This window comes from Schistocerca cancellata, chromosome 9, assembly GCF_023864275.1.
Source record: "Schistocerca cancellata isolate TAMUIC-IGC-003103 chromosome 9, iqSchCanc2.1, whole genome shotgun sequence".
Lineage (NCBI taxonomy): Eukaryota > Metazoa > Arthropoda > Insecta > Orthoptera > Acrididae > Schistocerca > Schistocerca cancellata.
The window spans coordinates 318047057-318064298 of NC_064634.1; the positions used below are offsets into that span (position 1 = coordinate 318047057).

General features: G+C 38.0%; 1 protein-coding gene across 2 annotated transcripts in view; it reads right to left on the reverse strand.

Moving 5' to 3' along the window:
* The window catches only part of LOC126100298 (phosphatidylinositol 4-kinase alpha), a 198853-nt gene that overhangs the window by 117761 nt on the left and 63850 nt on the right, over positions 1–17242 (reverse strand). For both annotated transcript variants that reach the window (XM_049910906.1, XM_049910905.1), the window contains one exon: positions 9612–9712. In XM_049910906.1, coding sequence (XP_049766863.1) covers positions 9612–9712 — 101 coding nt within the window. The remainder of the gene's footprint in view (positions 1–9611; positions 9713–17242) is intronic.

Genomic DNA, 17242 nt, shown 5'->3' on the forward strand with positions numbered 1-17242 from the left:
TAATAAATCCAGACAGACACGGGTGTTGCAGTGCGTCATTCGGACCAGCTTCAGCCTCGTGTGCCAGCAACGCCTGTTCCGAATGCCGCTACACCACCTTCGGCTCTACCTGACGCTCGGGATCTTGGCATCTCTCATTACTCACAACACAGCCCTCTCACCATCATCTCGGTGCCAGCACAAGAACGGATGCCACCAGGAGACGTGCCCATGCAGGAACCAGATGACCATCAACTGTCGGAGCAACTATACTCACCTCCTTCTCCTACAGATGCTGACACATCGCCCAGTCTCCTGTTATAACAACCGGACTTGCCGCAATGGGCAGATTTGTGCATGGGGCCCCAGCAGATTCGACCCCTACGTCTCTGGTCATCTCGACCCATTATCAACGGGGACACTTCCGTCCGTACGGGAAGCCTCCTCCTCGAGACTTTACGGCCAGTCAAACAATGCCTATGGATGTTGGCAATTTACAGGCCACCTCCATCAAGACAAGTGCAAAAATTTGAAAGGGGGGAAAAGTGTTGTGACTTGCCAGTCATTCAAAGTGCCGCCGCGCAATTACGCACGTCCTCTACATGCGGCGCTGTCTGTCTGCCAGCCATGCAGCAGCCGCGCCACCTAAGCGGCCAGCCAGCCAGCGGCCGCTAGACTTGGACTCAGTGCTGATTTGAATGTTACCGTGTTCACATATCTTTGTCAACTTGCTCTGTGACTTACATGTGTTGTGTCGTTTTCGAAGTATGTGTGTTCAACTTAGACATTATAACACATTTTATTTTTATATCTGGACCTTTCTTTTGTAAATAAAAATCACCTTTCTTGCTGCACTGCATTTTATTTCTCCAAGATGTGATTCACCTTTTTCACTTTAAGGCATCATTGGTGGGATACAGAATGGTACAGTTTTGTTTTGATAGTGTTATCTGTAGATTAGTTGTTTTTTTTTATGTAAGTACGTCATTATATACAAGAGAAAACACAAGATGGTACACAATGACATACAAACACAAACTCTCACATAAAGTCACCAACATTTTTAAGAGACAGGGAATAAACGTAGCATACACAACAAATAATTCTATCCAAAAATACTCCCCCCCCCCCCCCAAAAAAAATCAGATACATATACCAGAAAGCAGGTATATATCTATTACAGTGTAACACTTGTGATGGCAGATACACAGGACAAAAAGGCACAACATTTGATGTCATATACAAAGAATACATGAGAGCCTCGAAGTGTGGGACAAACCATATACATTTGTAGAACACATAACAGAACACAATCACAAGCCAACCACTAGAATAGAAAGCACAATAATAATTAGAATCAACAATAAAAAATTGCCTCCTAACCCCAAGAAAATTAACACATACAGAAAACAAAAGCAGAAAACCATGTTGAATGACGAAGTACACATGCCAAACAACTCAATGTTTACACTGATGGATAAAACAATAGAGGAGCACAACAACAGAGGACTATTATCACAGTAATAATAATAATAATAATAATAATAATAATAATAATAACACCACATAACAAACCTGACATCATACTCACCAATAAAAAGAAGAAATTAACACAACTAATTGAAATATCCATACCCAACACAACAAATATACAGAAGAAAACAGGAGAAAAAATTGAAAAATACATCCAGCTGGCTGAGGAAGTCAAGGACATGTGGCATCAGGATAAAGTCGACATTATCCCAATTATACTATCAACTACAGGAGTCATACCTCACAATATTCACCAGTACATCAATGCAATACAGCTACATCCAAACATATATATACAACTACAAAAATCTGTAATTATTGATACATGTTCAATTACCCGAAAGTTCCTAAATGCAATATAACATATACCATACAGTTACAAGGAAGTCACGCTTGACCGAGGTCCGCGTCACGTTCCATTTTTAACCAGACTTAAGTCTGAGAAAAAAAAGTCAATAATAATAATAATATCATCCAATCAATCCCTTTCTACTCACTTGTACATGAACCTCTCCACGAGACATTTAAACCAAAACTCAAATCATCTGAACACCAAAACTTTTAATCATTCTCTGACAGCTATTACATCAATATTTTAAAAAATCCATGCTTATGTACTCTGTCTCTCTGAAGCTGTTTTCAGAAGATACTTCATTAGGTTGGCAGCATGTACATGAACAAACCAAATAGGATGAGAAACATAGTGAATGCACAGTAGTTATGTCTTGAACTCTCAGTTTTTGATCTAATATCTATAATTAGCGACTTAAGCCTGACAATGTGTGGTAACAATAAGGACAAACAAGATGAAAAGTGGGAAGAAAAAAGTTCAAAATATAAAAATATGCTTATGTTTCATGAATAGAGCTGTGATGCAAGCTCGAGCTTGTGGCCAGATGAGAGGTAACACAGGTACCAAGCAAAAACACAAAGGACTGTAAGTAATGACTTACTTACATAAAAAGCTTCTATAATCTACAGATAACACTATCAAAACAAAACTGTATCATTCTATATCCCACTGATGATGCCTTAAAGTGAAAAAGCTGAATCACATCTGGGAGAAATAAAATGCAGTGCAGCAAGAAAACGCAGTTTTTATGTATGAAACAACTATTTCTGTGCTTGCTGTGGTGATTGGCCACACAAATAAATTCGTTTCACCTGTATCTATTGTTGTCTAAATGTTTACATATGAAATTCTTGTAAGTAACGGAACTGTACAACTTTTGTTTACGTAAAATCCATTGGCATTGGCCACAAATGTGTACATTCATTCCAATGGCTACAGTATCCATAATGTTCAATAACTGCTTACAATTGCACCTGACTAAGGTCTAACCATGTTTATATGTTTCAACATAATTATGGAAAAACAATAAACCTCGTATGCAGTCACTAGCCATACATATAACAAATACATGGAAAATAATGATTAGCTGTTTTACAGTACAACTGATGTTTTGTCATGTCATTAATGTGACACCATAATTTTCAGGAGTGAAACGTAACACTGCCCAAAGTGTCCTCATCCAGCCTGATTGCATGCATTGCAATGCTGCATCATGAAGTCAGCAAGCTTTCCAAAATCAAAGATTTCACGGATTTCATCAGAGACTACAACTATTCTCACAAGATGATCTTTGATTGTGTCTTCCAGGATCATGTGGACGAGTTTCTTCATGTGGTCCCACACGTAAAAATCCAATGGTGTCAGATATGGGAAATGAGCTGCCCAGGGAACTGGACCATCTTGGCCAATCTACCTCAGCACCTACCACAGCAGTGGAATGTGGTGATGGGTGATCGTTTTGGAACCACATTTCCTGCCTGATAGCCAGAGGAACGCCTTCCAAATGCGGGGGAAGGATGTTTTCATGGAATGCTAAATACGCCAGTCCATTTAAATGGGGAGGAAGTATGATGGGATCCAGTCACCTATAATATCTGCCCAAATTTTTATACTAAATCTATGCTGATAAGATTTTTGCGTCCATCCAAATGTGGCTGTTTTGGGAGTTTAATGATCCTCCTCTGGTGAAGCATGCCTCATCTGTCCACAACACCATCCATTCAAAATGAAGATATTTGTTATATTGATTTAAGTACCACGCAGAATATTGGTAACAAGAGGGATACTCCTTTGCCACCACATTGTGCACCTTCTGTAAGTGGTACAGTAATAGGTTTCTGTCATGTAGTGCATCCAATACTGCAGCATGCAAAACTTGCAGTGACAAACAAACAGATACATTTTACCATGTGTAGTTTATAGGCATACTTCAAGAACATCGGAATAATTTTACATACCCCCAAAGCATTACCAATGGCCCTCGAACTGATACTAGGTATTATAGCAACTGTACCAAGAATGTTTTGTCCTAATTGAGTGTTCTGTACATAGCATTCTTGTCCAGCAGTGATACTGGTTACAGCAAAACTTCCAGTCTCCCTTAATCGTTCATCAACCACTACAAAGGTGTTCACATACAGAATTATCTTGCATTGTAAATGTTGTGGGCCCCCAGTCCATTCTGACCCACAGCATCATATATGCTACATGCATATCGGTGTATTCCTTGAAAGAGTACTGATGACACACCACGTTACCACTACGTATGTGTCAAACCTACCTCTGTTATTGTTCTATCACACCTCCTCCTCTGTACCTTCACAGCTAAATGTACTCTTCGAACAAAGATTGATTGCATACATATGATTCCTGATGATGATTGAATGACCAGCAGGTAGAGGTTCACTACACAGCCCAACACAAAGTCGGAAGTTGTCATAGTGAAGATGGCAGTGCATAGAATTGCTGACCCATTGGCCTGCCGTTGAATATTTTCCCCTGTTTGTTTTTGTATAGCTCTCTTGTTCAATTTGAGCAAACCACATGGAGAATATGTTTCGCAACACAGATCCTCACAGGATGTTTGAATCTGAGCGCAAAACGACCTGACTGGCTAACTTCAATGCTAAATAACTTGTACATAGCCCAACATATCAAATTTTTTTCTTAACATTTAAGACTCAGGACAACCTGCTCTGAAACATACCTACAAGCAATTCAAACTTTTCTTAATATCATGTGTGTGTGTGTGTGTGTGTGTGTGTGTGTGTGTGTGTGTGTGTGTGAGGGGGGGGGATGGGTGGGGGGGGGGGGACGGGGGGCTGTTTGGATTTACATTTGCTGGTATGGTCTAATCTAACAATGACTGTAAAGCCAGACATCATCTGATTTCATTGCAGAGTATACCATCTATTTACTAATCTACAGCAACAATACCATTAATTTATTTTTGTACATGTGTACGTAGTATCCTCATAAATCCAACTTAAGTTTAATTATGGTAATGGAAAGTTCTGCTAGAAGGTAAATTATTTACCATCAGTAAAAGTAACAACTTGCCAAATAGTGGTAGAAATGTGTCATCAAAAGGCATATAAACAGAGAGAATCTTGCCGCATTTAAAATTCAGTCCACAAACCGTGACCTTGTTTATGTGCCTTTTGACAACACAACAATATAAGTTTATATTTTGGCGAGTACACTAGAAGAATGAATTACTTAGTACTATTGTAAAATGATGCATTTTTCAGCAGTGAACACATGCACATAATGTTTTGCTAAACAATATTATGTTTGTAACCACATGACAACTGTGTTCATAGAATCACTAAGAACACACACACATGTGAGACATCTTTCTCTAGCACAATGTCTGGCCAGAGCAAAGAAGGGAAATTTTGCTCTGGAATTATTTTGTGCGAATGTGTGAAATATCACGTTAAAAAATAAAATGTTACGTTTCATGGACAAAAATAATTATACAAAGCAACACCAGTTTCAAAACCAAATGGGAACAGATTGCTGTTCATGTGACTCGTGGAAACAGGAAGTTTCACTGGGTGCAGGACTACTCATTTGTATGACTTGTTTTTGCACAATGTACAAATCTGAAGACTTTCACATCAAAGTGTGACAGACTTAATTCCTCTCACTCTCCTCTTGAGAAAAATTATGCAGTAACAGATGGACCATATGCACTCAGCTGTGAACTCCGATTTTATGCAGAAAAATGGAATTGTCAACTGAGCTGCATGTCCAGAAATATACTTTGTATCAATCCTGGTGGGGAAAAAAAATGTAAATGACATATACTTACCTATTATATATATCATACAGTAAAGTTCTGACAGAACGTAAATAATTTATGAGTAAAGGGGACTGTTTACTGAATGACAAAATCAGGGAGTCGTCAACAAACACACACAAAATAACGAAGACTTTGCTGGCTTTTGGAAGAAAACCTTTGATGAGCTAGGCTCTCTCTCTCTCTCTCTCTCTCTCTCTCTCTCTCTCTCTCTCTCTCTCTCTCTCTCTGCGCAGAGGTGTTTATTTCTACTCTAGCTCATTAAAGGATTTCTTCTGAATGCTAATACAGTTTTCATTCTTTTGTGTGTGTTTGTCAGTGGCTCAATGCTTCTGTTATTAGATGAGTGGCCTTCTTTACTCCCAAATATTAAAATTTTATGTTCCAATCTTTCATAAAAAATTGCATATTAAATTAAACCTGAGCCACAGTTTTAGGTTTGTGGACAGAAGTCCAGAACTAGGTTAAAATGTTTTCATTTACATTTGACTGCAGAGAGAGAGAGAGAGAGAGAGAGAGAGAGAGAGAGAGAGAGAGAGAGAGAGAGAGGACTAACAGGAGCAAAAAGAGAGACAAACATAAGCTTTCAGAAAGAGAATGCACTTTATTAATTAAAATAACGAAAAGTGTTTGACAAAATTATTCAAGGCCTACTGAAAATAGAACAAATTGTCAAAACAGGAGAAAACAAACAATTCTTTGTTTTGTTTGCATGCAAGACAAAAATTTTGCCTTTATGTAATTTTCAAGATTATCTTCACAATAAACATTTGATTGGATATAAGGTTCACCTGTGCAAAGGCACACTAATTAACACATTATAGGAACATTACAGAAAAGGCAAAACAAACAGCTTAAGAGAGAGAGAGAGAGAGAGAGAGAGAGAGAGAGAGAGAGAGAGAGAGAGAGTACACAAAATTCAAATTTGTCACCAAACTCATTTGAGAACAAGTGAACGCCAACTGGGACTGTATAGACACACAACACTGTTTGGAAATGTGAAAAGTGTGTTATTCACAAACAAAAGTGTGCAAAATATGTGTAGTATTCATTTGTTCAAAATGGCTCTGAGCACTATGGGATTTAACATCTGAGGTCATCAGTCCCCTAGAACTTAGAACTACTTAAACCTAACTAACCTAAGGGCATCACATACATCCATGCCCGAGGCAGGATTCGAACCTGCGACCGTAGCAGTCGTGTGGTTCCAGACTGAAGTGCCTAGAACTGCTCGACCACACCGGCTGACTATTCATTTGTGATTCTCAATAATTCATGAAAACGCAAAAGCGAAAAGGCTTTGCAAAGCTATATGTAGGTAACAGTAAATACAGACATGAAATATTGTGGCACAAAGAACTTGCATTTAGTTTATAAAGTGATGTGTTAACTTGCCAACAAAATTCACATTGCCATCGTTCAGTTGCAGATGACAGGCAACCAGGACACAATAGTGTAGAGAAGGTCCTGCATAACTGTATAATGTAAAATTAAGGCAATGACAACAACAAACAAAAACTGTCTTTAGCCATAATTTTTGTAGATAAATAACATTCAAAATATATTGAAATTTCACAATTTGAATTAAGAAACACCACTGAAAATGGAACAAAGGTGCTGAAACATGTCTGCAACATCTGAAATAAGTGTTCTTCATAACAGGTGGACCTTATATCCAAAAATGTTATCAGCAAACATGACCAATGCAAGAGCAAAATATCCAAATGATGAATATATGTTTTAGCTTGTGTGGTTCTTGACTGCTTGGATGCCTTCAGCAAAATCAAACTCTCACAATGTGAAATTGTGAACTAAGCATCATAATACCATCATAATCATTTTACAGGAAAGGTACACTACTGTGGGGCTTAACCAATGGGAGTCTGTGCCTGCATATTCACATGTACCAACTAGATATGCCACCATGGTACCATCAACAAGGTGCCACCAGGCAAACACCTTTAAAATCTCATGCCCCTCTCAAGATCTCCTAATCTGAGATCACAGATCATCTTACTCCTGAATCATGTACCATCATCTTATGGGTCTTTCTAATTATATAGCCTGCTCTATCGAATGATGATTTCCAGTTACACACTGGACGTCACCCTGGTGTGGCTGAACATTAGCTCCAACTTACTGCTTAGTTCCTTTATTCATTTATTAAAGACAGTACAAATGTTATACGCCATTTGTAATCTATATTGGTTCCACTTCTACTCCACACTCATCATTACTTATATCATTTTCCCCAACAGAAACATTCGGTACGTACGAAGTCTACTGTTCAACATTTCGCAATATAATACTCCACTGATCAACGAACCGATGCTTGATTCCTCTTCATCTTAATCAAATTTGCACTCACAAATAACTATTTCATTTCTGAGGGGCACACACACAAATATTTATTGAGCACAATAATGGAAGAATTCAGAGTGTTTCCCTGTAATGGCAGCTTTGACAGTTCACTTAGGGAAGACTTTTCCACGAATACAAGGACAATCACCAGCTTCTCTGGTTCTGAAAAAATATTTTTACTAATTGAAATAATGGAGCAGCTTAACTACTGTACTCTTTATGATCACCCTATTTTCACAGGTAAGATTTACCTGTTCCATTTCTGAATCTCATGCTATACTCCCATTTGTTTAGCTACATCTAGCTGATGGACAGCTTCATGTCAAATCCACAACCTAAATACAGTAATGGGCAATACATCTGTGACAGTTCTCAATGTTTTCATGTGAAATGCTTCCCCACTTTCAGGTGCTGCATTCATAGTAAATGAGTGTGTTTCAGTAACAAGCTACACATGAATACACCACCAATTTCATCATAGCTTTCACCTCACTATTACCCCACCAATCTAATTTAAAAGCAAAGCAAATGTTCTATGTCATATCAAATCAACCAGGGAAAACGAAGTAGTATTGTTCTTGGCACACAAAAATATCCATGCCTGCAATGCATCAACTGACTTCTTCAACAGGGCTTCCTATTTCTAAAGGTATGCTGCAATATGAGGACCACTATCATATCCAGCATTTTTCTCACATCACAAAGAGTTGCTCCCTGTCAACCTCCAAAATATCTTTATCGCATTCATTTTGCCACTAAAAGCCACAGTTTTCTGGTTGCAACTATGCAATTTATTCTTACTAACAAAATGTGTACTGATATCAGAATCTCGTATCCAGGCACACCATAAGAGGCATATGTGCCAGTATAAGTCATTGCAGCAAGAAACAGGTGGTTTTTATTTTCAAAACAAATATTTTTGTGCTTGCTGCAGATGATGGCTATGCAAACTAACTTGTTATTCTTGTCATAATTTATCACCTGCTTCCATTGATGTCCATTTCATTTCTTTGAATCCAGTAACATTATGAACTTATAATATACACCATTTCTAGTATCTACGCCAGCCCAATTAATGTTATGAAAGAAGTCAAAAATAAAGATTCATCTGTAAGTAATGCATGTAGTGTGTCAGTTAAAGTTCAATCAATTATCAATCTTTTTAGCAAAATGAGAACTGTTAAGCTGCCAGTGAGCAAGAATGGACTGTGATAATGGGGCTACACTACTACTGCTATACTGAAAAATTTGAGTAACTCAGAACTAAATGGATAGCAAGTCACACCAAAGCTTGGACTTCGACCATGTCAGTGCCTAACTTAATTTTAATTTTCAGCAAACATGTCCTTTATGAGTTATATTTTTGACTATAACATTTTCCATTTTTCAGATCAGATCTCAGTTCCTTCTGTTATAAGTGGTTCCGAATTCTCTAACCCAGCAGCTCATTTAATTTTTCCCTCTCTCAACATATTTGGATTTCCTTCATAAGGATTTATTACATGAAGAGATTAATGTATTTCTCATAACCCACAAATTTATTCTTATCAACAAAAATGTGTACTGATAGTACAGTCTCACCTCCAAGCACACCATAAGAAGAGGCATATGTGCAAGTATAAGTCTATGCCCTTGATTGCTGTTTATCTTTTCTGTCAATCTTCCACATAAACTGTCCGCACCTGAAACAAATTATTTGAAGAATTTTAATAAATCTGCAAGATCTAGTAGGAGACTTGCTTTCCACAACACTGACAGCAAAGTGAACTTTACGTGTCTATTATAATTATATTAAAAGAAGTTTACTCCATTTTATAGTGAAATTACAAAAATGTAGAATTATTATGTCTGTAAGGGTTCATTTTCTTTGGCAATGTACTTGTTTTGCTTTATTCATGACATTTCACCTTTGTCTTTCTATGCATTAGAATGCATAAACATTTATAAGAAGAATGAAAGAAAATGGTTAGCATCCTAACTTACATTGTTTATCTCCTGAACATCTCATAAACACACTAGTATTTTACAGCCATACAAAATATGCAGTATGCTGACACTAAATTCCATCCCTGAGCATCTGCATCCACATTCATACCGTGCAGATCACAGTGAACTGCTTGCCTGGTGATACTTTGCATTGTATGGCATGTTATTGTTTCTTCTTGTTAAAACAGTGTATGACACTGGGAATGATAAATACCTATGTACACACTATAATCAGTCTAATCTTCTATTCACAGTTCCTAAGGGAGCAATACATATGAGGCTGAAGAATATCTCTAGATTCCTCACTTAATACTGCCCTTCAAACATTATACGTTGGGTTTTGAGGGTAACACACATATTTTCAAGATTTTGCTGACTCAAAGTTTTCAATATTTCTGTGATACTGTGTCATGAGTCAAACAAAGCTGTTACCATCCATGTGCTTTTCTTTGTATAAACTCAATAGTCCCTGTTAGTCCAATATTGTATGAATCTTTTGCATTTGAGCAATATTCTATGATGGGCCATACATGTGATTTTTAAGCAGACTCTTTTGTAGACACACTGCATTTTCCCATATGCTGCCAAGAAATCAAAGTCTGTTGTCAGTCTTACCTGTGGTAGAACCTATGTGATCATTCCATTTCACATTCCTACAAACTGTTATAGCTACGTAATTCTTGTGTTGACTGATTATGATATAGCTCACTGATGATATAGTCATGGGCTACTACATATTTTCATTTTGTGAATCGCACAGTTTTATATTTCAGTATTATGAAAATGATAGGTTGCTACTCACCATATAGTGGAGATGTTGAGTCGCAGACAGCACAACAAAAAGACTGTCACACAAGTAACCTTTCGGCCAAAATGGCCTTCATCTGAATATCTGAATTAGACAACATCCATACACTCACATATGCATTACCACAATCTCTGGCTGCCAAGGCAAGAGAATGTGGTCGTGTGTGTGTGTGTGTGTGTGTGTGTGTGTGTGTGTGTGTGTGTGTGTGTGTGTGTGTGTGTGTGTCTAATTTAGATGAATGCCTTTTTGGCCAAAAGCTTACTTGTTTTACAATCATTTTCTGGTGCCTGTCTGTGACTCAAGAGCTCTGCTATATGGTGAATAGCATTTTATCCTTTTCATAATATTGTCATTATTGCATCCTGGATTTTCCATTGTTCAGTTTTATATTTCTGAACATTTAAAGCAAGTTTCCGTCTTTGCATGACTTTGAAATCTAATTATGATCTGACATGATACTGAAGTAGCTTTTTCAGATATTACTTCATTACACATAACAGTATCATCTGCAAAAAATCTGAGGTTAATATTGTCTGCCAGATCAACAATATACAACATGAACTGGAATACTGCCAACAAATTTCCCTGGGGCACATTTGAAGTTATATCCTTTTACATCTGTTGATGTGCATGGGTGTGCAACTGCGATAAATGCTTTTCAGAAGTAAATAAATATTGCATCCATCTGATTACCTTTATTCATGGCATGGCTTTCAGAACATCATGTGAGAAAACCACAAGCTGAGGCTTGCATGATAATCATTTTTGCAATCCATGGTGATTGGCATGGACAAGGTGCTTCTGTTCGATATACTTGATTATGTTTGTGCTCAGAATATGAGCTAGGATTCTATGACAGATGAACATCAATGGGATTGGGCAGTAGTTTTATGGATCACTTTGGGTGGTTGTTGTGTTGTTGTAGTCTTCAGTCCAGAGACTGGTTTGATGCAGCTCTCCATGCTACTCTACCCTGTGCAAGCTTTCTCATCCCCCTGTACCTACTGCAACCTACATCCTTCTAAATCTGCTTAGTGCATTTATCTCTTGGTCTCCCTCTACGATTTTTACCCTCCACACTGCCCTCTAATACTAAATTGGTGATCCCTTGATGCCTCAGACATGTCCTACCCACCGATCCCTTCTTCTAGTCAAGTTGTGCCACAAATTTCTCTTCTCCCCAGTTCTGTTCAATACCTCCTCGTTAGTTAAGTGATCTACCCATCTGATCTTCAGCATTCTTCTGTAGCACCACATTTCAAAATCTTCTATTCTCTTCTTGTCCAAACTATTTATCGTCCACATTTCACTTCCATACAAATATTTTCAGAAACGACTTCCTGACACTTAAATCTATACTCTGTTAACAAATTTCTCTTCTTCAGAAACACTTTCCTTGCCATTGCCAGTCTACATTTTATATCCTCTCTACTTTGACCATCATCTGTTATTTTGCTCCCCAAACAGCAAAACTCACTTACTACTTTAAGCGTCTCATTTCCTAATCTAATTCCCGCAGCATTACCTGATTTAATTCGACTACATTCCATTATTCTCGTTTTGCTTTTGTTGATGTTCATATTATATTCTCCTTTCAAGACCCTATCCATTCCGTTCAGCTGCTCTTCCAAGTCCTTTGCTGTCTCCGACAGAATTATGATGCCATCATTGGCGAACCTCAAAGTTTTTATTTCTTCTCCATGGATTTTAATTCCTACTCTGAATTTTTCTTTTGTTTCCTTTACTGCTTGCTGAATATACAGATTGAATAACATTGGGGATAGGCTACAAACCTGTATCACTCCCTTCCCAACAACCGCTTACCTTTCATGCCCCTTGACTCTTATAACTACCATCTGGTTTCTGTACAAATTGTAAATAGCCTTTCGCTCCCTGTATTTTACTCCTGCCATCTTCAGAATTTGAAAGAGATTATTCCAGTCAACATTGTCAAAAGCTTTCTCTAAGTCTACAAATGCTAGAAATGTAGTTTTGCCTTTCTTTAACCTATCTTCTAAGATAAGTCGTAGGGTCAGTATTGCCTGAAGTGTTCCAACATTTCTATGGAATCCAAATTGACCTTCCTCAATATCGGCTTCTACCAGTTTCTCCATTCGTCTGTAAAGAATTCGAATGAGTATTTTGCAGCCGTGACTTATTAAACTGATAGTTCAGTAATTTTCACATCAGTCAACACCTGCTTTCTTTGGGATTGGAATTATTCTTCTTGAAGTCTGTGGGTATTTCGCCTGTCTCATACATCTTGCTCACCAGATGGTAGAGTTTTGTCAGGGCTGGTTCTCCCAAGGCTGTCAGTAGTTCTAATGGAATGTTGTCTACTCCCAGGGCCTTGTTTCAATTTAGGTCTGTCAGTGCTCTGTCAAATTCTTCACACAGTATCATATTTCCCATTTCATCTTCATCTACATCCTCTTCCATTTCCATAATATTGTCCTCAAGTACATCGACCTTGTATAGACCCTCTATATACTCCTTACACCTTTCTGTTTTCTCTTTTTTGCTTAGAGCCGGTTTTCCACATGAGCTTTTGATATTCATACAGGTAGTTCTTTTTTCTCCAAAGATCTCTTTAATTTTCCTGTAGGCTGTATCTATCTTACCCCTAGTGAGATATGCCTCTACGTCCTTACATTTGTCCTCCAGCCACCCCTGCTTAGCCATTTAGCACTTCCTGATGATCTCATTTTTGAGACGTTTGTATTCCTTTTTGCCTTCTTCATTTACTGCTATTTTACATTTTCTCCTTTCATCGATTAAATTCAATATATCTCCTGTTACCCAAGAATTTCTACTAGCCCTCATCTTTTTACCTACTTGATACTCTGCTGCCTTCACTATTTCATTCCTCAAAGCTACCCATTCTTCTTCTACTGATTTTCTTTCCCTCATTCCTGTCAATCAGTCACTTTGGGTATCTTTCTTGAATAGAGTATGACCTGTGCTTTCTTCCAATCACTAAGAACAATTTTTGTTAATGGGATCTACGACATTTTATGGTTAACACTGGAACTAACTCAGTAACAAATTGTATTTAGAATCTGACAGATCTCATAGGGTGCTGGAGTCTTGTTTAATTTTTGTGATTTTGTGTGTTTCTCAATGCCACTGACATTAATAACTACATCATTTGTCTTAGCAGTGATGTGATAGTTAAACTGGGGTGGAACTTATGTATCTTCTTAGTAAAGAAATATTGGAAAACGAAATTGAGTACTTCTGCTTTTGCTTTTCTACCCTGTATTTCATTTTCTACATCATCAATGAGCATCAGGACACTAATTTTGGTGTTACTGGCAGCCTTGTTACACAATCGGAATATATTTGAATTTTGAGAGAAGTCATTTGATAAAATTCAGCAATGATAGTCATTTAAGACTTTGCATTTCGCCCTGATGACAGCCAAATGTGTTTCATTAAGTGTCTTTTTGTCTATAGCCCTATGCTTTGTTTTACACATAGTAGCCACTTGTTTCAAGAATCATAAAAGGAGGTTGTATACCTGGAAGAATCCTGGAGATACTAAAAGGTATCAGATAGATTATATAATGGTAAGACAGAGATTTAGGAACCAGGTTTTAAATTGTAAGACATTTCCTGGGGCAGATGTGGATTCTGACCACAATCTATTGGTTATGAACTGCAGATTGAAATTGAAGAAACTGCAAAAAGGTGGGAATTTAAGGAGATGGGACCTGGATAAACTGAAAGAACCAGAGGTTGTAGAGAGTTTCAGGGAGAGCATAAGGGAACAATTGACAGGAATCGGGGAAAGAAATACAGTAGAAGAAGAATGGGTAGCTCTGAGGGATGAAGTAGTGAAGGCAGCAGAGGATCAAGTAGGTAAAAAGATGAGGGCTAATAGAAATCCTTGGGTAACAGAAGAAATATTGAATTTAATTGATGAAAGGAGAAAATATAAAAATGCAGTAAATGAAGCAGGCAAAAAAGAATACAAACGTCTCAAAAATGATATCGACAGGAAGTGCAAAATGGCTAAGCAGGGATGGCTAGAGGACAAATGCAAGGATGTAGAGGCTTGTCTCACTAGGGGTAAGATAGATACTGCCTACAGGAAAATTAAAGAGACCTTTGGAGAGAAGAGAACCACTTGTATGAATATCAAGAGCTCAGATGGCAACCCAGTTCTAAGCAAAGAAGGGAAGGCAGAAAGGTGGAAGGAGTATATAGAGGGTTTATACAAGGGCGATGTACTTGAGGACAATATTATGGAAATGGAAGAGGATGTAGATGAAGACGAAATGGGAGATAAGATACTGCGTGAAGAGTTTGACAGAGTACTGAAAGACCTGAGTCGAAACAAGGCCCCGGGAGTAGACAACATTCCATTTGAACTACTGATGGCCTCGGGAGAGCCAGTCATGAAAAAACTCTACCATCTGGTGAGCACGATGTATGAGACAGGCGAAATACCCTCAGACTTCAAGAAGAATATAATAATTCCAATCCCAAAGAAAGCAGGTGTTGACAGATGTGAAAATTACCGAACTATCAGTTTAATAAGTCACAGCTGCAAAATACTTACGCGAATTCTTTACAGACGAATGGAAAAACTGGTAGAAGCCGACCTCGGGGAAGATCAGTTTGGATTCCGTAGAAATGTTGGAACACGTGAGGCAATACTGACCTTACGACTTATCTTAGAAGAAAGATTAAGAAAAGGCAAACCTACGTTTCTAGCATTTGTAGACTTAGAGAAAGCTTTTGACAATGTTAACTGGAATACCCTCTTTCAAATTCTGAAGGTGGCAGGGGTAAAATACAGGGAGCGAAAGGCTATTTACAGTTTGTACAGAAACCAGATGGCAGTTATAAGAGTCGAGGGGCATGAAAGGGAAGCAGTGGTTGGGAAAGGAGTAAGACAGGGTTGTAGCCTCTCCCCGATGTTATTCAATCTGTATATTGAGCAAGCAGTAAAGGAAACAAAAGAAAAATTCGGAGTAGGTATTAAAATTCATGGAGAAGAAGTAAAAACTTTGAGGTTTGCCGATGACATTGTAATTCTGTCAGAGACAGCAAAGGACTTGGAAGAGCAGTTGAACGGAATGGACAGTGTCTTGAAAGGAGGATATAAGATGAACATCAACAAAAGCAAAACGAGAATAATGGAATGTAGTCAAATTAAGTCGGGCGATGCTGAGGGAATTAGATTAGGAAATGAGACACTTACAGTAGTAAAGGAGTTTTGCTATTTAGGGAGTAAAATAACCGATGATGGTCGAAGTAGAGAGGATATAAAATGTAGACTGGCAATGGCAAGGAAAGCGTTTCTCAAGAAGAGGAATTTGTTAACATCGAGCATAGATTTAGGTGTCAGGAAGTCGTTTCTGAAAGTATTTGTATGGAGTGTTGCCATGTATGGAAGTGAAACATGGACGATAACTAGTTTGGACAAGAAGAGAATAGAAGCTTTCGAAATGTGGTGCTACAGAAGAATGCTGAAGATAAGGTGGGTAGATCACGTAACTAATGAGGAGGTATTGAATAGGATTGGGGAGAAGAGAAGTTTGTGGCACAACTTGACTAGAAGAAGGGATCGGTTGGTAGGACATGTTTTGAGGCATCAAGGGATCACAAATTTAGCATTGGAGGGCAGTGTGGAGGGTAAAAATCGTAGAGGGAGACCAAGAGATGAATACACTAAGCAGATTCAGAAGGATGTAGGTTGCAGTAGATACTGGGAGATGAAGAAGCTTGCACAGGATAGAGTAGCATGGAGAGCTGCATCAAACCAGTCTCAGGACTGAAGACCACAACAACAACAGCCACTGTTCCTTTAGAGTGACTGCATGTCATGCAAGGCCCCTCCCATCACAAACTATTCTAGTAGGTACATACCTATCCAATGCATGGTCACTATTCATTTAAACTTGAGCCACAATGCCTCTTCACACACTGCCATAGGCAAATGTTTTGAGTTTCTATTTGAGATGTTACATGACTACCTCTTTATGTAACTTACTGAACTTCTAAATCTTCCAACTGCAGCAGTAGTTCTATTAGGGAGATGTATTTTAAAGTGTGTACTGCTCATATGGCTTCCTTGTGTTGCCTATGATTTTGGTAAAACTACTTTTGCAAGCACAGTACAAATGTATTTATTGGTAAGAAATCATTATTTTTAAATGCAACAATTCATCACATTTTGAAGCAATTCTTTATTTAGTTCAGTGTATACATCAGTAAATAATACCATGGAAACTATAATAGCTGTAAGAGTACATAAATTTGTAGTAAAAGTGTTAGAAATTTATTGAGTTTCTATTCAAACGAACAAAAATCTTGGAAGGTCCCTCAATCTCCACAATCAAACTGCCATTATTGTCTTGCCAAGCATAACTGAACTAGAATCAGAAACTAGCAATTATGAACAGTTTAC